The sequence below is a fragment of the Arvicola amphibius genome, chromosome 2, assembly GCF_903992535.2.
Source record: "Arvicola amphibius chromosome 2, mArvAmp1.2, whole genome shotgun sequence".
NCBI classification, from domain to species: domain Eukaryota; kingdom Metazoa; phylum Chordata; class Mammalia; order Rodentia; family Cricetidae; genus Arvicola; species Arvicola amphibius.
Window position 1 is genome coordinate 64930098 of NC_052048.2, and position 23881 is coordinate 64953978.

A 23881-nucleotide genomic window follows, 5' to 3' on the forward strand; every position below is an offset into this window, starting at 1 on the left:
TTGTATATATATATTTTTACCCCTGATAACTTTGTGTACTTTGATGTTTCTTTGCCTGAAATTAATACAGTTCCTCTTGCTTTGACTGGTGTATGTTTTTCTCTACACACTTGATTTTAAGCTCTCTATATATTTCTATTTAATGTGGGCTTCTTATAAAACAAATTATTAATTTTATTTATTATTTGTGCGTGTGTGTGTGTGTGTGTGTGTGTGAGTGCACATGTGTCATGGTGTAAGTATGGAAGTGAGAGGACAATTTTCAGTTGTTCTTTCTACTGCGGGTTTCAAGGGTCCAGTTCAGATTTTCTTTCTTTTTCTTTTTTTTTTTTAGAAAAATTCTTTTTTTTTCCATTCAAAAATTTACACTTCCTCCCCTTCTCCCATTCCCCTCCTTGCTTCCTTGAGAAGCAAGGGCTTTTAGTGGCTGAGAAAATTCTAGTGCAGGTTTCTTGTAGACGAAATATAATCAAGTCTTTCTTTTGATCCATTTTGACTCTCTCTACTGTAGTGAGGAGCTGCGGGCCGCTTCCCGCCGCCCGGCTAGCTTATGCCCCGAAATAACAACACACAACTGTATTCATTTAAACACTGCCTGGCCCATTAGTTCCAGTCTCTTATTGTCTAATTCTCACATCTTGATTAACCAATTTCTAATAATCTGTGTAGCACCATGAAGTGGTGTCTTACTGGGAAAGATTCAGCATGTCTGACCTGGTGGCTGGCTTCATGGCGACTGTCTCAGAGAGGAGGCAGGGCAATTGCCCGAGGCCTCTGCCTCACTCCCAGCATCCTGTTCTGTCTACTCTACCCACCTTGTTCTAACCTATCAGGCCAAGCAGTTTCTTTATTAATTAACCAATGAAACAGCAGATAGATAGAAACACTCCTACATCACTCTACTTTCTACCTGGGGCTCCTAGGTCACTGACATTAAGTAGCTAGTGACGCTGTGGCACTGATCTACACTGTCACCATTGTATGTCTGTCACACGTGCCTTTTTTCCTGTTTCACCCCCCTTCCTCCCTTCCTTTCTCTTTCCTTTTTTGCCCTTCAGGGATAGAACCTGGCCTTTTTACATGCTTGGAAAATGCCCTGCCTTGAGCCACACCACCATGCTTCTAATGATTTTAGTTAAGCAGCTCCTATGATTTTATTTTCTTTCCAATTTTTAGCACATTGGCTGTATTTTTTAAAACTTTACAAAGTAGTCATCCAAGAGCTTGTAACATATATTCATGACTAATCCAGGTCCACTCTCAAATAACACTACTATGTTACAGGTAGTATAAGCATGCTACAGAAATAATTTTGAGCCAGGCATGGTGAATCAGAAGTTCAAGACCACCCTCAGCTACACAGCAAGTGTGAGGCCAGCAGAGGCCACGACTCTCAAATATGCAATAACTATCTTAATTTTCCACCCCTCTTTTATACCACTGCTGCCACTCTTCTCACTTATTTATAAACAAAAGTGTGTAGGCACGACCACCATGCTGTTGCTGTGATTTTGAACGAAATGTTATCGGTTTCATGAGTTAAGACTAAGAGAAATGCCTTCATTTATCTTCATATTTCTTCTTTGATACGTTTCACTTTTCAGGTATAGATACACATTTATAACCTGTATTATTTTCCTTATCTTTTCCCCCCACAGGATAATTTCTCACAAATTATAGTTTGGCGAACTCTTTTAATCTAACTATTTTATTCTCCCCTCTTCTTCTCTTGAATGGTTTTGGAGGCGTTGAATAGAACCCTTGTGCTCTCACTCCTTTCCCTCACTGCTAGTTCTCTTCATTCCACTAGACGGTTTGCATCTACCTTATGACTTTATGTCATATATACATATGATTTTTATCTGTCTGTATAAAACCTGGGATTCACAAATGAGAAAATGTGACTTTTGTCCTTCTGGGTCTGACTTAATTCACTTAATTTGATATCTTCTTGTTACATCCATTTTTCTGCAAATGATGCAATTCATTCTTCCTTCTCATTGAACAAAATTCCATTGTGTACATAAACCACATTTCCATTCATTCCTCTAAAGAGAGACATCAGACTGACTCTATAGCTTAGCTATTATGAATAATGCTACAATAATAAGCATTGCTGTAGACTGTCTTTGTGGTATATTGCTTATTTGTATGCTTCATGATTTCATTTAGGAGTTAGGAGTTTGTGCCTTCTTTGATTTATTACTCCAAGTTCAATGCCCCATACATATGTAACATGCAATCTATATAATATATTATATAACATTAGTCAGGACTTCTTCCTTGAGAGGATGCGTTTTGAATTCCTCCTTTCCTTGTGACGTCTCCTGTAGCAAACTGACATGCAATGTGTGGGCTAAGGCTCCTTGATATTTGCTAATCCCAAGAAAATTTATTTGAGTCAAAATTTGAGTCAAAATTTTATTAAAGACCAATTTCAAGCCTGTAAAGCCAGATCTCTATGTGTCCTAGTGGACAGTGGAGAGCAAACCACCTTCTGGGGTGAGTGTTGCTGAGTGGCCAGTAGGTGTCAGGATTTCCTCAGTTTTTTGGTTCCGGGGCTCCGCATGGACTAGAATTTGGGGTAGTTTCCGCCCACTAGTGTTTCATGTGTACTGGAAGACTGAATTTCCCAAGCTTGGTTTATTGCACATTCTTATTACATAAACCGGGTTTCTGGGTTTTTTTTTTTTTTTTTGGAAGCAGAGCATTTTAAAAATTATTAGGACAAAATGACAACTTCCAACTTCTTCACATGTGAACCGGAAACGGGAAGTTCCACACTACTATTTTTCAAGTCATCTGTTTGCAGCCAGAGGTCACCAAAACTGAGACTATTTCAGCCTCCACTCACAAATGTACATAGAATATCCACCCACAACTTATTTAAGATTATTTTAAGATTGTCTCAGCCTGGAGCCAGATTAGCATCAATTTTGATATTTGCTAATCCTGAGAAAAATTTAGTCAATTTGAGTCAAAATTTTATCAAAGATCAATATTTCTCAGAAAATTGGGAATCAATCTACCTCAAGGCCCAGCCATGCTACTCTTGGGCATACCCAAAGAACCATCCCCCATCCTACCACAAGGATACCTGCTCAACTATGTTTATAGCTGCTTTATTCATAATAGCCAGGAACTGGAAACAACCTAGATTTCCCTCAACTGAAGAATGGATACAGAAAATGTGGTACATTGAACAATGAAATATTACTCGGCTGTTGAAAACAATAAAATTTTCAAGCAAATGGATGGAACTAGAAAAAAAAAATCATCCTGAATGAGGTAACCCAGAAGACAAGCATGGTACTTACTCACTTATAAGTGGACATTAGTTGTTCAGTAAAGAATAATGATACAATCCACAGACCCAGAAAGGCTAAGTAACAAAGAGGGCTCATGCGGGTGGGGGCATAAATCTTCTTGGAAGTGGAAATAGAATAGATTTTGCAGGGGAACTGGGGGCAAGTAGGGATGCGAACAATAGGGTTCAGGATGGGAGAAGATGGAGGGAGAGAGTTTTGAGAGAGATGACTAGAATTGGGAGGCATCGGGGAGGTGATGTAGAAAACCAGTACAGTGGAAACCCCCCCCCCCCCATAATCTACAAGAGGGACACAGCAAAGTCTCCTAGTAATGGGGATCCGGAGCCTGAACTGGCCATCTTCTATAATCAGACAAGGCTCCCCGCAGTGGGACTGGGACATAACCCAGCTACAAAACCTTCAGCATACATTACGTCCTGCCTGCAAGATGTGCTGGGGTAATGGTGGTGCAGAACTTACAGGAGTGGCCAACCAATGACTGGTCCAACTTGAGGCCCATGCCATGAGAATCCTACACCTAACACTGCTTGGACAGCAGGAACCAGAAGCAGGATGGCTCAGAGACCCAAGGTAGAACCAAATACAACCGGCAAAAGAAAAGTCAGTAAAATGATTCCTAAGGATATTCTGCTGTATTCATATATTAGTGCCTGGCCCAATTGTCATCAGAGAGGCTTCCTCTGGCAGCTGATAGGGGAAGATGCAGAGACCCACAGCTAAATACCAGGTAAATCCAGGGGCAGCCTGAAGAAGAGAGGGGAGGAAGGACTGTAGGAATCAGAGGGGTCAAGAACACCACAAGGAAACGACACACAGAATCAAGTAAACAGGGCTCATAGGGGCTCACAGACACTGAAGAGACAATCAAGCAGCCTGTGTGGGTCTGAGCTAGGTCCTCTGAATATCCATTATGGTGTGTAGCTTGCTGTTCTTGTGGGATCCCTAACAGAATGAGTAGTAGGTAGCTCTATTCCTTTTGCCTGCATTTGGGACCCTTTTTTTCTCCCACAGGGTTGCCTCCTCCAGCCTTGATATGAGGGTTTGTGCCTAGTCTTATTGTAATTGGTTATGCCATGTTTAGTTGATATCCCTGGGAAGCCTGCTCTTTCCTTTCCTTTCCTTTCCTTTCCTTTCCTTTCCTTTCCTTTCCTTCCCTTCCCTTCCCTTCCCTTCCCTTCCCTCCCCTCCCCTCCCCTCCCCTCCCCTCCCTTCCCTTCCCTTCCCTTTCCTTTTCTTTCTTTCTTTTTTTCGGGGAATGGAGGAGAGGATTTAGTTGGTAGAGGGGCACTTGGAGGAGTGAAGGTAGAGATAAATGTGGTTGGGAAGTGGTGTATGTAAAGAATAAAAATAAAAAATTTAAAAATTTGATAAAAAACATTTGCATTGAAGAGGCTTCTCACGGAGTTTGTTAGCCATTTGGACAAGAAATTGCTCTTGCCTGGACTGCTTGGTGTTATTTATGCTGTATGAATTGGACATGCACGAAACACAGAAAAATGACTGCTGAACTTCCTAAAGGTGAGACCATCCTTCAGGGTTCCTGTTTCATGAAAGAGTCTGCCAGACATTTTGCAAGACACAGAAGAAAGCAACTGATAAACTTTGCCATTACAAGGTAGAACAGATCTTCAAATTTCCTGCTTCATGGAAAAGTCTGCCAGATACTGTGGGCCTGTAGGATGAAGATGAATGCTCCAATGATACAGAAGAACTTTGGGTGCCTGTCCAGGCAACAAGATGTCTCTGTCAATTCTAGGGTTTTGGAAGTTCCTTACAATGAACTTCCTTTAACTTAGGTAATATTATATGCTCCTGGAGTCTTTGATGGAGTTGAAGAATAGATAGTTATAATTTCCTTAGGTATGATAAAAGATAAAGTAGATATAACTATTGCAGCTGTAATTCTTGCTTGATACCTGTCTTCTTTTATGTACTATTACTATGTTAAAGTTAAAACCTTCCTTTTTGTCTAAACAGAAAATGAAAAATAGTGTGGGAAGTCCTTCTATATATGTATTGCTTTTATTGGTTAACAAATAAAGAAGCTGCTTTTGGCCAATGGCTTAACAAAATATAGCCAGGCTGGAAAAGATATATAGAGAGAGTAGGTGAAGTCAGGGAGAAGCCATGGAGCTGCCAGAGAAAAAGATGTGAGCCACTAGCTGGAACCTTGCTGGTAGGCCACAAGCCTCATAGTGAAACATAAAATAACAGAAATGGGTTAATTTAAGACATAAAAGCTAGCTAGCAATATGCTTAAGTGATTGGCCAAGCAGTGATTTAAATAATATAGTTTCTGTGTGATTATTTTGAGTCAGGGTGGTCGGGAAATGAACTAGCAGTCTCCATCAACAGAAGATTTTCCCACAGGGGATGTTAAATAGCCTTACTGTGTGTCAGTATTTTGTAATTCAGCCATTGGAAATGATACATAAGCAATTTCCTGAATCTATAGTTTACCATTACATGGACAACATTTTGCTATCTGATTCAAATGTAGATACTTTAGAAAGAATGTTTGAAAAGTAAAGAAAATTTTGCCTTGGTGGGGATTACAAATTGCTTCTGAAAAACTATAAAGAGATTCTATTAATTACTTAGGTTATAAAATAGGTTTATAAAAACTAGACCCCAAAAGGTGCAAATTAGGAGAGATCTATTGAAGACTCTTAATGACTTCCAAAGATTGCTAGGAGACATTTCCCAAATTACTGAGATAGGTCCTGATGACCTGATTAATAAAAAAAAAAACTTAGATGGTGACAAGGACTTGAATAGCCCCAGGGATTTATCAGATGAAGCTGAGAGAGAATTGACTTTGATTGAAGAGAAATTACAGAAGACACATGTGGGTCATGTGAATCCGAAACTCAACTGCATCTGGTCATATTACCCTCCAAATATTTCCCTACAGGAATTTTAATGCAGAGGGTAGATATTATTTTAGAGTGGATTTTTTTTACCACATAAACTGAGTAAAAAATTAAAAACTTATGTGGAAAAAGGTCTCTGAGTCAATTCAAAAAGGAAAACTAAGACCTCATCAATTAGTGGGAATAGACCCAGCAGAAAGTATAGTACTTTTTAATGATGATAAAATTGAAAAAATTATGGGAAGAAAGTAAACCCTGGCAAAGAGCTTGTAGTAATGTTTTGGGAGAGATTATCAACAACTATCCCAAAAGCAAGAGAATCCAACTTATAAAGAGAACTAACTGGATTCTTCCTCACTTTGTACGGGACACACCAATAAGTATAGCGTCTACAGTCTATACTGATGCAAATAAATTAGGAAAGGCAGATTTCAAATCAGAAAATTTAAGTAAAGTGGATTAAAGCCCTTATGATTCTGTTCAAAATCAGAATTAGATGCTATTCTTCTGGTACAAAGGAATTTTAAAGAATCTCTCAACATAGTTAATGATTCACAATATTCAAAAAGATTTTTTGCACATTGAAACTGCTGAATTTATATCAGAGGATATAGAATTGATTATAGTATTTATTTAGTTACAAGATATAATCAGAACTAGGAATCATTCCCATATACATAACACACATCTGATCCCATACAGGTCTGCCAGGTCCTCTAGCACAAGGTAATGTAGAAATCGATCAATTATTGATTGGAAATGCCTGAAGGCCTCCAAATTTCATTAAAAAAAAAACATGTCAGGGGGCTGGAAAGATGGCTCAGAGGTTGAGAGCACTGGCCGCTCTTCCAGATGTCCTGAGTTCAATTCCCAGCAAGCACATGGTGGCTCACAACCATCTATAATGAGATCTGGCACCCTCTTTATACATAATAAATAAATAAATCTTTAAAAAAATCATGTCAAAAGCAAAGGTTTACAAAAAGACTTTTCTATCACATGGCAACAAGCCAAGGAAATTATAAGGAAATGTCCTACTTGTTCTTTATAAAACCAAACACCACTACCTGGAGGAAGTAACCCAAAGGTTACTCAAAGGAGTAAAATCTGGCAGGTGGATGTGTTCCATTTTGTAGAATTTGGAAAACTAAAATATGTACATCACACCATTGATACCTATTCAGTTTTTTAATGGGCAACTGCCTTGAGTCGGAAAAGGCTGATTTGGTAATTACACATTTGCTACAAGTTATGGCCATCAAGGGTATACCTGTACAAATAAAGACAGACAATGCTCTAGCACATGTCTATAAGAAAATGAAAGGTTTTTTGCTTATTATAATATAAAGCATATTACAGGTATACCACACAATCCTACAGGACAGACAGTTATAGACAGATCAAATTGAATTCTAAAAGATATGTTAAATAAATAAATAAAGGGATGATAAATACCCCTAGGAATAGACTGAATAATGTTTTATTAACTTTGAATTTTCTAAATGCTAATGAGAAAGGAACAACAGCTGCAGAGAGACATTGGACAGTAGAAAAGAAACTACAGAATTAAATCAGTTGATATACTTTAAAGATGTACTTGCCGGGCGGTAGTGGCTCATGCCTTTAATCCCAGCACTTGGGAGGCAGAGGCAGGTGGATCTCTGTGAGTTCGAGGCCAGCCTGGTCTACTAAAGCTAGCTCTAGGACAGGCTCCAAAGCTACAGAGAAACACTGTCTCGAAAAACCAAAAATAAATAAATAAATAAATAAATAAAGATGTACTGATCTCAGAATGGAAACCAGGACATGTATTACATTGGGGAAGGGGTTTTGCTTTTGTTTCCACAGGAGAAGAAAAGTTATAGACACTATCAAAATTGATAAATATTCGATTTGAACAAGAGACACCTCTTAATGGGAAAAGATGATAGTTCATCTAACAGCATGGTTCTTTAATTTAAACTAACCTATAAAACTAACAAAGACTTTTCATTTGATCAAATATAACTTGTCAAAAGAGAATCTCAACCAGAATTAGGGTTGGGGAAGGGTTTTGTTTTTGTCTTTTCAGGAGAAGAGAGGTATCCAGCAAAGGAATCTGAAGACCACTGGACAAATGAGACAAGCAAAGAAAAAGAACAAATCATCCAGAAAAAAATGTCTCAAGAAAAAGAGTAATTGGCTTATTGGTATATCACATTTCCAACAGGTTAAAATTTCATAAATCTTCCTAAATGTTTGTTTCTTCTATTCTCTACAGACATATAATGCAAATGGTCTTTCTGTGGTCCCAGTCATATAAAGATTAAAGCTGGCTCTGGAGTTGGAGTGTGGCTCTTCTCTAAACCCAAGCATGCTTATTAAAATGAAAGCCAAAATCTCTGTCAGAAGAGTCACCTGATGTGACAGAAGAAAAACAAATATTTAAGGACTATTTTATTGCCACTAATCTCATAATTCTTTGGTTTTATATCAACTCTTTAACAGCTTTTCTTAAGGAGATATATATATATATATATATATATATATATATAAACTTTTTGTCATGGTATCAATGGTCATATAGAGTAGTAACTAATTCTAGAAAAAAGTTTCATCTACCTTCCTGTACATGGTTTCAGGTTTGAGTTTCTATCAGTCTTTTGCAGTGAACTATGAGCATGTCTAACAGCGACTTCTGTAGTCTCCAAAGAGGATGGAGCCTCACAATGACAATTCATTCAGGACTATGATAACACCACTAAGCTGAAAAACACTACTTAAAAATTGGTTTTGAACTACAAACTGCTCAGAACAATTTCGAGGTGGCTGGCTGAGATGGTCCAGCCTCACAGACTGCTCTAGCCAGGACTTGAGACAGGCCCTGCACTTTTCCATTATGCAGAGCCTGGACAACAAATGATACAGCCAGCTCTCCCAGGACTTGACAGTTAACCCAAATTTTTCTGTTCAGGATCCCCTAAAGATACCTTCATCCCCAGACAGCAGGAAGTAAATTTAAAAATACAACGCCCACATTCCCAAGAGGTGGGGTGGTAGGTTTTGGTTGTTTAATGGGTTATGGATATTTAGCATTACTTAGGGGGTTTGGTTACCAGTTGTTATTGATTATGGCCAGGAGAAAATCTGAACAAAGGAGATTAGATTCAGAGCCCTTGTTTTGAAAAACAGGGGGAATATAGATATGATAGGATAAAAAGGTAGATTATTGAATTTACTTTTAAAAAAGTAACTACTAGGGGCTGGAGAGATGGCTCAGATGTTAAGAGCACTGACTGCTCTTTCAGAGGTCCTGAGTTCAATTCCCAGCAACCCACATGGTGGCTCACAACCATCTGTAATGAGATGTGGTGCCCTCTTCTGGCACGTGGGCATACATGGAGGCAGAATGTTGTATACATAATAAATAAATAAATAAATCCTTAAAAAAAGTAACTACTAGTTTTATGGTGGATTGGATTTTATACAATTTATATATATATACACAAATTTTGAATATTTGATATTATTTTGTTAGAACATACTGTACATCATTTCTACTCTAGTTCAAGCTACTGTACCTATATAACTCATTTAACAATGTAATGTAAATTTCTAGTCTTGAAAATTATTATTACCAGCTGTTTAGGATAATAAGGAAATGCAGGTTAGTAGTTAATCACCTATTATAATTGAACTTGTAGTCACATTAAGTATGTTTTCAAGGTCAAACAAAGATACATTTTAGATAGACAGGTTGTCTTCAAACACTTCAGAGATTTACAGAATATGACATTTAAGATGTTTTAATAACGCAGTTGTTTTTTTAGTTGTTTTTTTTTTTTTTATAATGAGACATGTCTGCTCCTGGCAGCACCAATCCACTTCAGAGAAGATAATGGGCACTGAAGAACTACACAAGGAGTTTACTTTCTCTGTGGCAAAAGTAAGCCATTGGGCAAGAAAGTGCCCTTGTCTTGACTGCTGACAGTATGCTGTCCTTATTGGACAAGCAGGACACAAAAGAAAGTGACTACCAAACACTGTCAAGACAAGGAGGAAGAGCCCTTCACAATATCCTGCTTCACAGAAAAGTCTATTGATATGCTAGGCCTGTAGGCCGAAGATGGATGCCCCAACTTTGCAGAAGAACTTTGGTGACTGTCCAGGAAGACAGCTGTTTTTGTCATTACTCACAGTTTTTGGAACTTTCTTACTTGCACTTCCTGCTTACTCAGTTAATATTATTTCCTTCTTGGGTCTCTGAGGGAGTTGAAGACTATATAGTTACAGTTACAGTTTTTCTTGTTTACCAGACACAGAAAGCAAGTTATGATAGAAAGTAAATTAGGTACAAGACTTTGGGCTCACCACAATAGGATAGATATGGAGTATTTTCCCTGAATTCGTCAAGTGCAAATGGACTAGACATTGTTGATGTATTTTTTGCCTGTATATATTGTATATAATTATTGTACTTACTATATATAGTTTTTCTTATATTAGTTATAGCCTTCTTTATCATTTTAGACAAAAAAGGGGGAAATGTAGTATTTTAATAAATAAAACTTGCCTAAAGAACAGAACATAAAAGAGCCACACTAGTCAGCCATACAGGCCAGGCAGTGATGACACACACCTTTAATCCCAGCAGCCACACTAGTTAAACATAGAGGCCGGGTGGTGGTGGAGCACGCCTTTAATCCCAGTACTAGAGAGGAATATAAGGTAGGATGAGACAGGAACTTGCTCTCTTTTAGTCTGAAGATTTCATAGAGGTAAGAGCTCTCTAGTGGTTTGGCTGCTGCTTTGCTTTTCTGATTTTCAGGTTGAACCCCAATATCTTTCTCTGGGTTTTTATTATTCATGCTAAACAGTTCCCAGTGCTTGAGTGGGCAACTTACAACTGCATATAACTCCAGGTCTGAATATCCAACACACACATAACACAACACGCAAACACACACACACACACACACACACACACACACGTGCGTGTGTGCATGCATATGCACATGCACAGAAAAAAGGATAAAGTACTGAGGAGAAAAGAAAAAAAGGACTGAATTCGTTATGGGTTATTGGGAAAGGGAAATAATCTTTTACTTGTAGGTAGCTGAACATTTAGCCTTGAAATTACATTCAATGTCTATGCAACAGAACAACATAAGGATAATAAATATGAAACACCTACACAGATGGAATGGGAAAATGGCTTAGTGCCATAAAGGCAGCATCACTTACCTCCAGGGAAGTACTGGGCTGAGTAGCACTGGTGGCCATGTATCTGCTGAACTGTTTGAACTGCTGGAGCCCATCCTCTACAGCCAGTGGCAGTAAGGTATGATGGGGTCTGTAACAACCTTCTACCTGCAGCATGCGCAGCTCTGAGATGCAGGTCTGCAACCTAACGAAGTTCCCTCTCACTTGCTGCAGAGAAAAGGGAATCAAAGACACAAATCTTTAGTAACCCAGTATGCTGGCTAGCTTCTGTCAAATCAACACAGACTTGAGTTACCTGGGAAGAAGAAACCTCAATCGAGGAATTGCTTCCCTCAGATTGGACTATTAGCTTGTCTGTGTAGCATTTTCTTGATTAATGATTGATGTAGGAGGGCCTAGCCTCCTGTGGGCTGTGACAACCCTGGACTTGTAGCTCTGAGTTGTGTAAGAAATAAGACTGAGCAAGCAAGTCAGTAAGGAGCTTTCCTCCTAAACCAGAGAGTAGTGGTACACCCCTCTAATCCCAGCACTTGGTAGGCAGAGGCTAGTGGATTTCTGAGTTCAAGGCCAGCCTGGTCTACAGAGTGAGTTCCAGGGCTACACAAAGAAACCGTGTCTTGAAAAATCAAAACAACAAAAAGAGCTTTATAGTCCCTGAAGTGAAGTCTGGCAATTGAACTTGGGTCCTCTGAAAAAGCAGTGCAGGCTCTTAACTTGTGAGCCATCTCTCTACCCCCAACACTTTGTTTCATAGCTTTTAGAAAAATCACTGCACTGTGTACTTTATTTTCCCTTCTATATCCGCTTTTCTTGCCACACTAGGAAGAGTTGAGCCTGCTGTGGTTTCTATCTTCAGAACTCCATGTTTATCTGATTCCTTCAAATCGTCTCTCTAAGCCGGGCGGTGGTGGCGCACGCCTTTAATCCCAGCACTCGGGAGGCAGAGGCAGGCGGATCTCTGAGTTCGAGGCCAGCCTGGTCTACAAGAGCTAGCTCCAGGACAGGCTCTAGAAACTATAGGGAAACCCTGTCTCGAAAAACAAAAAACAAAAAAAAAAAAACAAAAAACAAATCGTCTCTCTAGCAGTATTAATTCCCTGCCTTCTCCTCCCTCTCCTGCTGCTCTCAGTACACTCATCCACGGTGTCTCTCTTAGAACTTACCCTCACCTGCTGCTTGACATGATCAAATGCCAGCTACTAAGCATGACGAAGTAAGCACTATAGGCAGACCAGAGCATTCTGAACCCTAATACCTCATTGTAGACAATGCAAAATTTCAATAATTCTTTATAATGGAAAATTTAAAGGAATTAGGAAGAGTTTCACTATAAGGACATTCTTCTGGAATCCTTCTTTGGGAGGGAAACTAATCACCTGGGTTAGAATTATTTATATTCATGTCACAGTGGCTATAAAAGGAATTCTAATATATTAATTATGAATTCTGTGTCATTATTCCTTATAAAAGGTTCAGAATTATTTGATGATACTAAAAAATTAAATGCGAGGGGTAATCTTGGGTCTGTCCTGGATATGTTCCCCCATTCAGTATTTTTCTGTATTTAAATTGTGAGGTGTCCCTGCAGACAGGAAATGTCAGCTGTCTTTATTGTGCAGTAAAAATGGAATCAAGGGCCTGTTTTCCTGCAGACTGGATTGTTGGCCCATCCATGATGTAGACATCATGTGGTTGCATCGCTCCTGCGATTTTCTTGAGTTTCTAACTAGCATTGAGTTTATTGTTCTCCAGGGAGGAAATTTTGGCTTGTCATCTTTCCTGAGTACCGGTGGGGAGTCCTAAGTGTGTGTGTTTGTGTGTGTGTGTGTGTGTGTGTGTGTGTCTACTATGGGCAATGAAAAGGCTCTACCTGGCAGGTTTCATGGGGTAGTGGTGGAAGAGAAACAGCAGTTTCCACCCTGGATCTGGCATGCAGCCAATTCCCCAAGGACTCAGGCTGCCCTGACACAGGCTGTTCTTGGGAGATTTGTCTCCCTCGCCCTGAAACCTGCATTCCTAGGTCTCTGAGGCCTATGGCTACACTTTCCTCAAGGGCTTCTGCCAAGACTTCTTTCTGAGAGAAACAGGGAAACGAATACACTTTTCTCTAGCTTTTGCTTTCTCTAACCCCAGGTTGATAAGACCACCAAAGTGTTTTGTCTGGGGTTCATTCAACAGTGAGCCCGATCTGTGCCAATGTATTCATCTCTCAACCCTTCGGAGAAAAATGGAAAAACTGGGTGTGGATTACTCCCACCTGTAATCCTAGCAGTCAGTAGAATAAATTGGAGGAATTGTCACAAATTTGAAGCCAGCTTGAGAGCCAGATAGTGATCCCCAGGCCAGGCGGGTTGACAGAGTAACACCAATTTAAATAAACAAAGGAATCAAATAAACATTTACCACCAGCACCACCAACAGCAATTGGAATGGGGGAGCAGGCACTTTGCCCAGGGTACACTCTTGGCTATTCCCTTTCAGGAGGCAATCAGCCTCAACCCTTTCCTGTGGTCTGTTGGTTCCTTTGGCACCTGGCAGATCAGCTGTTTCCCAGCTTAGTGAAACACCTGACTACTTCATGGTTTCTAGTATAAAACTGCCTGCTTTTCCTAATGGAGGGATTAAGGGATCAATTGACTTAAAAATGGCCACCTATACTGGGAGTAGCAGGGAAACAAACCACCCGAAGAAAAATTATCACAGCACTTGATACCGGGAAGTTTTGTTTGCCTTCCTGATCACTGTCTACTTTTCTCTCCCTGCTTTTGTATTCTTGGAGGCCAATCTCTAGGGACCAATTCTGTGTGTTTCCTCACACTCCTGCTTCTACAAAGGCCTGTCCAATGGGAGGCACTAGCTGGGGATTTACCTGCGGGAGCCCCACTTACCAATGCTGTACTTAGGTGAGCTCAGGCTCTCCTCCACAGCCAAATTCCATTGTCAAGGTCCTCGTACCTACTGCAGTGGTCCTGAATAAAATCTATGGAGCTTTAACAAGAGTCACTGTGTTTTCTTTAACAAAGGTCCCAGATCCCACAAGGCAGCTCTCTCTAGTCTTGGGTGGCCTGGCTGAGGCCCGATTCTTTTGTTGACTCTGCCTAAACTGCCTTCACTTCTGCAAACATTCTCTTTCTGTATCTCTGAAAAATTTTCAGCTTGGATATGCCATCTGTTCTTGCCTGCAACTTGACTGACTTATATAGTTCCTTAAAGAACTTCCTTTAAAAGGGAAAACGGGAATTCTCTTTCCTTCCCCATATATAGTTCTTTCTCCTCTAGCTACCTAGGTCTCTTTGAAGCCCCAGAGCCCACTTCTAGACCCAAGAGGATAAGCTGGCACCTGCCTGGTTTCCTCTTTTGTGTGGAGGCTTGGAAACTTAAGGGAGTAGATTGTGACAGCCCTAGGTTCCCCTCATTGTACTATATGATGAGTACGGTGTCCTGAGAAGTGTGTGTGCATGCGCCCGTGTGTGTGGAGGCCAGAGGTCCTTACTGACTTGCTCAGCTACCTGACTGGCTTACGCAGTCCTCCTACCCATAGGGGTGCTGCCCACAGAAGGCTAGATCCTCCTACATCAGTTAGCAATCAAGAAAATGCTCCCACATGCCAATCTGAGGGAGGCAATTCCGCAATTAAGGTTTCTTTCCAGGTGTGCCAAGTTGACAACCAAGATTTGTCATTACAGGAGCCATCTCCCTTTTATCCTGTTGAGCCCGGGTCTCCCTGGGAGCCGAGGCATGCTGACTGGGCTGTGCTAGAGCACCAGGAACCCTCCTGTTTCTGCCTCCCCAGCGCTGGGGTAACAAGCACACAGCACACCCAGCTCTTTACTCAGGGCTCGGGATCAAGCTCAGGTCCTCATCCTTGAGCCAGCAGGGCCAGCTTTAACTGTGTGTGCGCTCATGCTCCAAACAGGCCCTTGAACTCAGGTCTCACGCATGTGCAGGCAAGCTCCTTAACTGTGAACTATCTCTGCAGTCTCTTGTCACGTTTCCTTTGGGTTATATTAGGCAAGAGGGTGCATCTGGTCCTTGTTGCTTTGCCTGGATGGAACAATGACTTGTTTCAGATGAATGGAATGTGGAAGAAGTGAACTTTTTGTAGCCAGGACATATAAAACATATCCTCTCTCTCTCTCTCTCTCTCTCTCTCTCTCTACCTCTTTCTCTCTCTCTCTCTCTACCTCTTTCTCTCTCTCTCTCTCTCTCTCTCTCTCTCCCTCTCCCTCTCCCTCTCTCTCTCTCTCTCTCTCTCTCTCTCTCTCTCTTTCTCTCTCCCTCTCTCCTGCTTGCGGAAGAGATAGAATGAGAACATGCAAATAACTCTATGTAGAGATCCAGGTGGTGAGGAAATATGAACTTCTAATTTTCATCTGAATATCCTGCTCCTCCAGCTCTAGTCAAGCTTTCAGATGACTACAATCATGGCTTCCATATTTAAAACAACCTCATGAGAAACTCCATGCCTGAGTCACCTACCTGAGATGCTTATGCATTTTCAACTCACAATAATCATGAAACAATAAATGTTTATTATGTTAAGACACCACATTTTCATATAATCTGGCAGAAAAAGTTAATGATCTGAGGAACCAAATTCTACTCAACTTGTAGAAAGTATCAGTTGAACTCCTTAATTAATTATTTAATTTTTTAAAAGATGTATTATTTATTATGTATAGTATTCTGTCTGCGTGTATGCCTGCAGGCCAGAAGAGGGCACCAGATCTCATTACAGATGACTATGAGCCACCATGTGGTTGCTGGGAATTGAACTCAGGGCCTCTGGAAGAGCAAACAGGCAGTGCTCTTAACCACTGAGCCATCTCTCCAGCATCCCCTTAATTAATTTTTAATGATTTTCTATCCCAATCCAGCTGAAATAACAATGTACAGACAAACTCACTAGATTAATTACTCTGAGAGTTTATATAAAATCCTTTCCCTGACTGGGTGGCCTTGGAGACTGAGGTAGGTGGATCTCTGTGAGTTCTACACCAGCCTGGTCTATGTGAGCGAGTTCCAGGACAGTCATGGTGGTTATACAGAGAAACCCTGTCTGAGAAACTAATAACAACAACCCCCCACAAAAAATAACCCCAAACCTTTCCCTTCATTTTTTTTTAGGATTCATTTTGAGACACAATACCCAGGTTCTATAAACCCAAAGTATAATCAAAGTAATCCAAGTATATTAAATTTTTACAAAGCTGTAACCCAAGAAGCCTAAAATATAAAGCTGGCAAGAGGTCAATTGTGTTGGCTAGTGTTTTTTTCCTTCCTTCCTCCCACCTCCTTTTTCTTTTTTTTTCTTTTGTCAATTTGACAGAAGCTGGGGTAATCTTGGAAGAGGGAAGCTCAGTTGAGAAAATGCCTCCGTCAGACTAGCCTGTAGATAAGTCTGTAGGACATTTTCCTGATTAACAGTTGACATGGAAGGGCATGACCCATTGCGGATGGTGCCATTCCTAGGCAGCTTGGTCCTGGCTTGTATAAAAAAGCAGACTGGCAAGCCTTGAGGAGGAGTGAGAAAGCAGCACTCCTCCATGGCTTCTCCTTTAGTTCCTGCCCTGACTTCCCTTCAGGATGGACTGTGATCTGAACATGTATGTCCAACAAACCTTTTTTCTCTGTGAACAAGAACTCCTGAGAAGAAGCTGTGTCTTCAGAGACTGATTGACTGCTTAGAATTTCAGTACCACATAGAGATTGGAATGTTGCAAGTCCAAAGGCTAATAACCTTATTGTGGACTAGTTCTAGTCCACTAATAGAGTAAAGCCTTTAGTATCTATTAACTTAGCAGACCACTAAGAACATCATTAGATAAACTCTTGGGCCTACAGTAAAGCTTCCCCCACCTCGCTGTAACCGCATTCAGGTAAATCCATCAATGTATTTTAAACTTGCCTTGATTTATACATTTTTTTTGTACTATAAAACTTCCTAAAACTGCTTCCACATTGGAACATGGAATTTGGGATAACTTGAATTTGTGTTCCCTGACTGTGGTCACTCAAAATGGCTTCAGCATAAACTATCTTATTCTTAAATAAGACAAGAGCTGTAGTTTTTGCATCGACCCCTCCAAGTTGTTTCTGGTCATGGTGTTTGATCACAGCAGTAGAAAGCAAACCCAAACAGATGTGTATTATTTTCATACATTATAGTACCGAAAGAGATATTATATTCCCACTTTGAATGAGGAGAATGAGACATTAATTAAAAAAACGAGTGGACTCTAGTTCAGTCTTACACACACAATCAGTAACAAGTCTGTGAAGTTCCTTCCTTTGATTACCTTAACGACAGAATATATGTCCACTGAATTAGCAGTAAGAGTGACTCAAAGCAGGCTTTTGTAATTTTGAATTATGTTGTGATTTTGAATCCTGCCTGAGAGAACAGGAACACTTGAATTTTCTTTGAGGAGAAGAGTAATTAATTGTGCAGGAGCTTTGTAAAGATAATGGTCCCTGCCTCAGTCACTCCTTCTAAATCCTTAAGTGGTGTTTTACCTGAAGGAATTAAAGTTTCACCCTAGTGTAGCACAGGTAAAATAGTTTCTGTTTTGCAGTTAGGATTTTCTGAGCAAAGAGAATTAGGGCCTTGAGTTTCGCCCCAGGACAAGTTCTGGAGAAAGAGAGTGACTGAATAGGCAGACCTCTGAAGAGATTTAGAAACTTCTCTAAGTGTTTACATTTCAAAGAGGGCAAAAGGATCTAGCTGTTTACATTTCAAGGAACTGCAGCTGCTAAGATCTCTCCTCTCTCCTGGAGGAGAGGGATGGTATGCAGCCTTTTTCAACCCCCAAATTACCAGCTCAGAGACTTCCCTCTTGCTGCCCCTGCCCCTCCCCCCCAGGATGACTACTGGTTCCTGTGGGCTGACTAGAAATGAGGGACCAATGTGGTTTTCACTGTAAGTGATAAAAACTGCGGGCTCTGCTGTGGAAATCTCATTTGCTTTCGGGGTACCATGAGTACAGATAGACTTACCACAAACGGGAGGACACACTCATGTTGGTTTTGTACTGTGTACAAGCTGAACAGAGACATGCGGCTGGGGCCCATCAAATTGCAGGCGATGGAGAAGAAGTTCTGTAAGGCCTCACAGAGGTTGGGGCAGATGTCGGCCCAGGAGGGTGCAGCGATATGCACAATGAGCAGTCGTGGAGGTTGGTGACTTATCTTCGTGGTAGGAGCTGTCCCTCTGCTACCAGTTCTCCTTCGATTCATGGCAGCCACACCAGTGTGGGACTGTGGCCACCACTTGAATAACTGATATTTCTAAACCTACAGGAAAAGAAAAAGAAACAATTGGCTTTCATAAAACTGGATTACTCTAATGTGTAAATGTACCACATTTTTAAAAAAATCCATTCTTCGGTTGAGGGGCATCTAGGTTGTTTCCAGGTTCTGGCTATTACAAATAATGCTGCTATGAACTTAGCTGAACAAATGTCTTTCAGTAGGCTGCCTTTTTGTCTTATTGATTTGTATCCTTTGCTTTACAGAAGCTTCTCAGTTTCAGGAGGTCCCATTTGTTTATTGTTGCTCTCAGTGTCTGTGCTACTGGTGTTATATTTAGGAAGTGGTCCCCTGTTCCCATGCATTGAAGGCTACTTCCCACTTTCTCTTCTATCAGGTTCAGTGTAGTCAGATTTATATTGAAGTCTTTAATCCATTTGTGCATGAGAATAGATATGGATCTATTTTCACTCTTCTACATGTAAATCAAAACAACTCTGAGATACCATCTTACACCAGTCAGAATGGCTAAGATCAAATCCACCAGTTATATATGAACTGCTAAGCTCAGGATCACACAGATGACCCTACTTGAACTCTGTGGGAAACAAAACAAAACAAAAACTAGTAAACATGGGAAAGAGGAAGGAAATAAGAGAAGATGATAGGGTGGAGAGTAACCAGAATGCATTATATACATATATAAAATTGTCAAAGAACAATTTTTTGTTAATAAAAAGGAGAAAAGTAATGTTATTCTTTTTATTTGTGAACTTAGATATAAAAGTCCCAAACAAGACAAGAATATTAAAGCTAGGAACATGTAAAAAGAATAACGCATCATGGACTGGAGAGATGGTTCAGCAGTAAAGAGCACTTGTTGCTCATCCAGAGGACCCAGGTTCATTCCCAGCACCTATATGATAGCGCATAACTGTGTGTCACACCAGTCCCTGGGGATCTGCATCCTCTGTAGGCCTTTTCAAGCACCAGACACACTCAAGTGGTGCACAGACACACATGCAGGCATAACACTTATACACATGACATAAAAGTAACATATTATAACCAAATTGGGTTTATTTCAGAAGCATAATGTTAGTTAGGAATGATGGCTTACACACACCTCTAACCTCAGCATTCTAGTTTGAGGCTGACTTGGGTTACAGAGTAAGAAAAACTAGTCTTGAAAGAAAGAAACCAGAGAACCTAATGATGTGGGATGTCCCTCTGTATGCTGTGAATATATTTCATTATAGTTGGTTAATAAAAAAGCTATTTTGGCCTATGGCAGGGCAGAATGTAGTTAGGTGGAAAATCCAAACAGATACAGGGAAAAAGAAGGCATATTTGAGGGAGGCACCAGCAGCCACCAGAGAAGCAAGATGTGAGGTAACAAGACAGGGGCCTTGTGGTAAAATATAAACTAATAGAAATGGGTTAATTTAAGATGTAAAAGCTAGTTAGCAAAAATCCTGAGCCATCAGCCAACCAGTCTGTAATTAATATTAAGCCTCAGAGTGGATATTTGGGAACTGGCAGGTGAAAGAGAAACCTCCAGTTTCAACCTAAGTTTAATAAAACACCATAATAATAATAATAATTTATTACATTGGAAGATTAAATGGGAAAATTATATAATCATTTATAGATGTGCAAAAACTTTTTGATAAAATCCTGTATTCATGCATAACAAAGTCCCTTAGTAACTTGGAATAGAACAATCTGATTAAAATATGTTAGTAAAAACTTAGAGCAGCAAGTCATGGTGGCTTATACCTATAATCCTACTGGGTATGAGGGTGGGGCAGGAAGGTTGAGGCCTGGCTGGGCTATTTTTTGAGCTTTAGGCCAGACTAATCTAACATTGATTCCATCTCAAAAAAAGTCTAGCATAGGCCTATAGCATGCATCTGTAACCATGAGGAGAGGCAGGTGGTTGATGTGTTTGGGACAAGCTGGGGATTTGCGTTAGTCTTCTGATACTGAGTGAGACCTTGCATAATAAAAACAACCACCACCAAAACAAAAACCCCAAAGCAAACGCCACTCTATATTTTTAGAAGGCAGACTGAACCTAGGGCCTCATCCACACAGCAACTATGATGTCTTCTACCACTAAGACATATCCCCAGCCACATGAGTACACATATATGTACACATGTGTGTTCATGCAATGTGCATGTGTGTGCATGTATGAAGGCCATAAGATGATCTCTGGTGTCATTCCTCAGGAGTCACCCAACTTATTATTTGTAACAGGGACTGAGATTGAGACCTTGGGCTTGCTGATTAAGTTGGCCATTGAACCCCAAGAATCTATACCTTTCTGCCTTCACAGTGCTGGGATTCCAAGTGCACGCAATCATGTGTGGCTTCTTATGTGGGTACTGAGGATCCCAATTTGGCAAGCAGTTTACTGATTAAGCTATCTTTGGTCTCACAATCATTTTTTTTTTTTTAAAGGGTTGTTTTCATTTTATGTGCATTGGTGTTTTGTCTACGTGTATGTGTGTGTGAGGGTGCCAGATCTCCTGGAACTGAATTCAGACAGTTGTGAACAGTCCATGTGGATGCTGGGAATTGAACCTGGGTCCTCTGGAAGAGCAGAAGTGCTCTCTTCCACTGAGCTATCTCTGCAGCACCACAACCATTCCTCCTGCCAGGAAGTAAACGTGAGTTTTCATTGGCCACAGCTACTTGAGGGGGGATGAAGCAGGCGGGGAGGGGGGGAGGGGGAGGAGGGTGGTGAGTGGCACCGATACCAAGCCTGCCCTGCTTCACTGATTTGGAGGTGATAAAGAACTAGCCCAGGTAGTGACCAATTGTCTCTGGTTTGATTTCCACCTGATTGAAGGTCTTGCCATTGTAACGCCCACCATGCTGCCAACTATCTTCTGGCAGAATGATCATGTCTCTGAGGTAGGTCTTCACCGCCTTGGGTTTCGCCGTGGGTGATGCCTCCTTCTCTGGTGCTTGAGTTGAGAGTGATGTTTCTGCAGCAGGCCACTGTTCAGGCACTGCCTCTATAGGGCCTGTACAACTACATCAGCTGTTTATAGAATAAGTGCAGTGGTTGGTCCAGGTCCACACCGCAGTAGGTGGACTTGTAGAAGGTTCACTTCTTCTGCTCTACTTCAGCCATCTTGGCAGCTGCTCTGAAAAGGAAGTGCTGTCTGCATCTGCACAGTTCAACAATTATTCTTCATAGTTTTCTCCATGAGATGAAGATGACAGTTTTCTCCATGAGATGAAATGCTTACTACAATTACCTCCATTTAATACCACAGTGAAGCTGGCAACAAAGCAAGTCAACTAAATAAAAGGTAGTACAGGTAGGTATGGTGACACAAGCCTGTACTTCAGAAGTCGAGGCAGGAGGATCTGAGTTCACTGTCAACCTGGGATACATAGCGACATCCTGTCACAAATAAACATTTAATTTTTGATGTTTTATCCCCTACTGTATAGAATTATTACTATTGTGTTCGAGTATGGATGATGTATATATACAGGGTACATTTGCGCTATGACATGTATACAGAGGTCAGCGGACTAACTTTGTGCAGTTGGCTCTCTTTCTACTTTTATGTGCGTTCTGGGGACTGAACTTGAAGCAAGTGCTTTTATCCGCTGAATCATTTCACTAACTCTGGCTTGAAAGCACTCTAGGAACCAGAAATCCAGATCAATGCTTAATGTATTTACCAAGAAAGCAATGATAGTATTTAATCTTTTAGCTGAACTTTTAAAGTAGTGCCTGGCTTAGCAGCCTGAAGCAGGAGGATTATCACAAGATCGAGGCCAGATAAAACTACAGAGTGAGACCGTCTCAAAAACGAACAAAATAAACAAAAAATTGATGGAGGAGAGTTATCTATGTTTCTTTCATTGGTTAATTAATAAAGAAAACTGCCTTGGCCCTTTAAGAACAGAAAATTAGGTAGGTGGAGTAGACAGAACAGAATTGTGGGAACAAGGAAGTAGAGTTAGGGAGAGACGCTTCAGGCAGTCGCGTGGTGAGTCTCCATGCTGCTCCTCTCCGAGATGGACGCAGGTTAAGATCTCTCCTGGTAAGCCACAACTCGTGGTGCTACCCAAATTACTAAATATGGGTTAAAGGAAGATGTGAGAATTAACCAATAAGAGGCTGAAACTATGGGCCAGGCAGTGTTTTAAAAGAATACAGTTTCCGTGTAATTATTTCGGGTGTAAAGCTAGCCGGCAGCCGGGTGGCGGGACGCAGCCCCGCCGCTTCACACTACAGATTGGCGCTCCAACGTGGTGACTAAATCCACTTAAAAACCTTGCCCGCTTGGGATCGGAAAGAAAGTTCTCTGAGACCATGCCAATGGCTCACTGCTCCCTGCCTGCACCTGGGCAGATGGCGGAATCAGGCTTAGGCGAGCGGGACAGCATTTGCGGATTCCTGCCGCCATAGAGAGAGAGATGTTTTCAGACTGCATGGTGCTCTGCGCTTCAGATTCGGCTGTGACTTGGATTAAGAGAGTTTCTGTGCTGCACGCTCAGTCTCAGAATTAAACTGCTGAGTGCAGCTCCAATGTGGACTGCTGTGTGCCTGGAACTGTGTGCGGCTCAGGGGCACCAAATGAGGCAGGAGCGGCTTTGGCTCTGCTCCGCCATGCTGAATTGTGCTGACCTCAGGCAGGAACTATCGTAATTACCATGATAACAGCACAGTTAAGGTTTAGACTTGGCTATAAACAGGCAGTACCGTATTATTTTAAGAAGTGGTTAACCTTTTAAGAAATGCTCCTGGATAGTAAAAAATTACAGATTCACAATAGAAAAGATTCAGACATAGAAGGCCTTTAAATGGCTCACGTAGGCTTAAAAGAGAGAAAAAGAAAATATAGAGAATAAAGTTAATGCCTTAAAAAAAAAAAGGTTAAAGTCTTTAAAGAGACAGAGTACAGATAGTTATAGATTAAAAGAAGTAAAGTGATAGAGTAAAAATAAGCCACGTAAAAATGGAAAATTCACAGAGAGTCTGGATTATGTATTTTGTTGTGTTTTCTTTGATTTTTTTGACTGTAAAGGAGCTAAATACAGAGAGACATTTCATTATATGGGCTGCCAGTCTAGACCAAAATGGACATCTTAATGGTATGACTTCAGGATTTGGATCTAAGAACATGATGCTTTGGAAAAGAGTTTCTTCTTTTGTTTTCACAGAGGACGAGACTCTGTGGATTGCTTCTATCCCAA

The 23881-nt window shown here is 40.7% G+C and overlaps 1 protein-coding gene and 1 pseudogene across 2 annotated transcripts in view; both read right to left on the bottom strand.

Annotated features, from left to right (window-relative positions):
* The window catches only part of LOC119808189 (meiosis 1 associated protein), an 82390-nt gene extending 63750 nt beyond the window's left edge, over nucleotides 1-18640 (bottom strand). For both annotated transcript variants that reach the window (XM_038320587.1, XM_038320588.1), the window contains exons 1-2: nucleotides 18401-18640; nucleotides 11426-11611 (exon numbers count right to left, since the gene is read on the bottom strand). In XM_038320587.1, coding sequence (XP_038176515.1) covers nucleotides 11426-11611; nucleotides 18401-18640 — 426 coding nt within the window. The remainder of the gene's footprint in view (nucleotides 1-11425; nucleotides 11612-18400) is intronic.
* A 599-nt stretch (nucleotides 18641-19239) lies between these two features.
* LOC119807180 lies at nucleotides 19240-21797 on the bottom strand (annotated as a pseudogene).
* Nucleotides 21798-23881: the final 2084 nt, after the last annotated feature.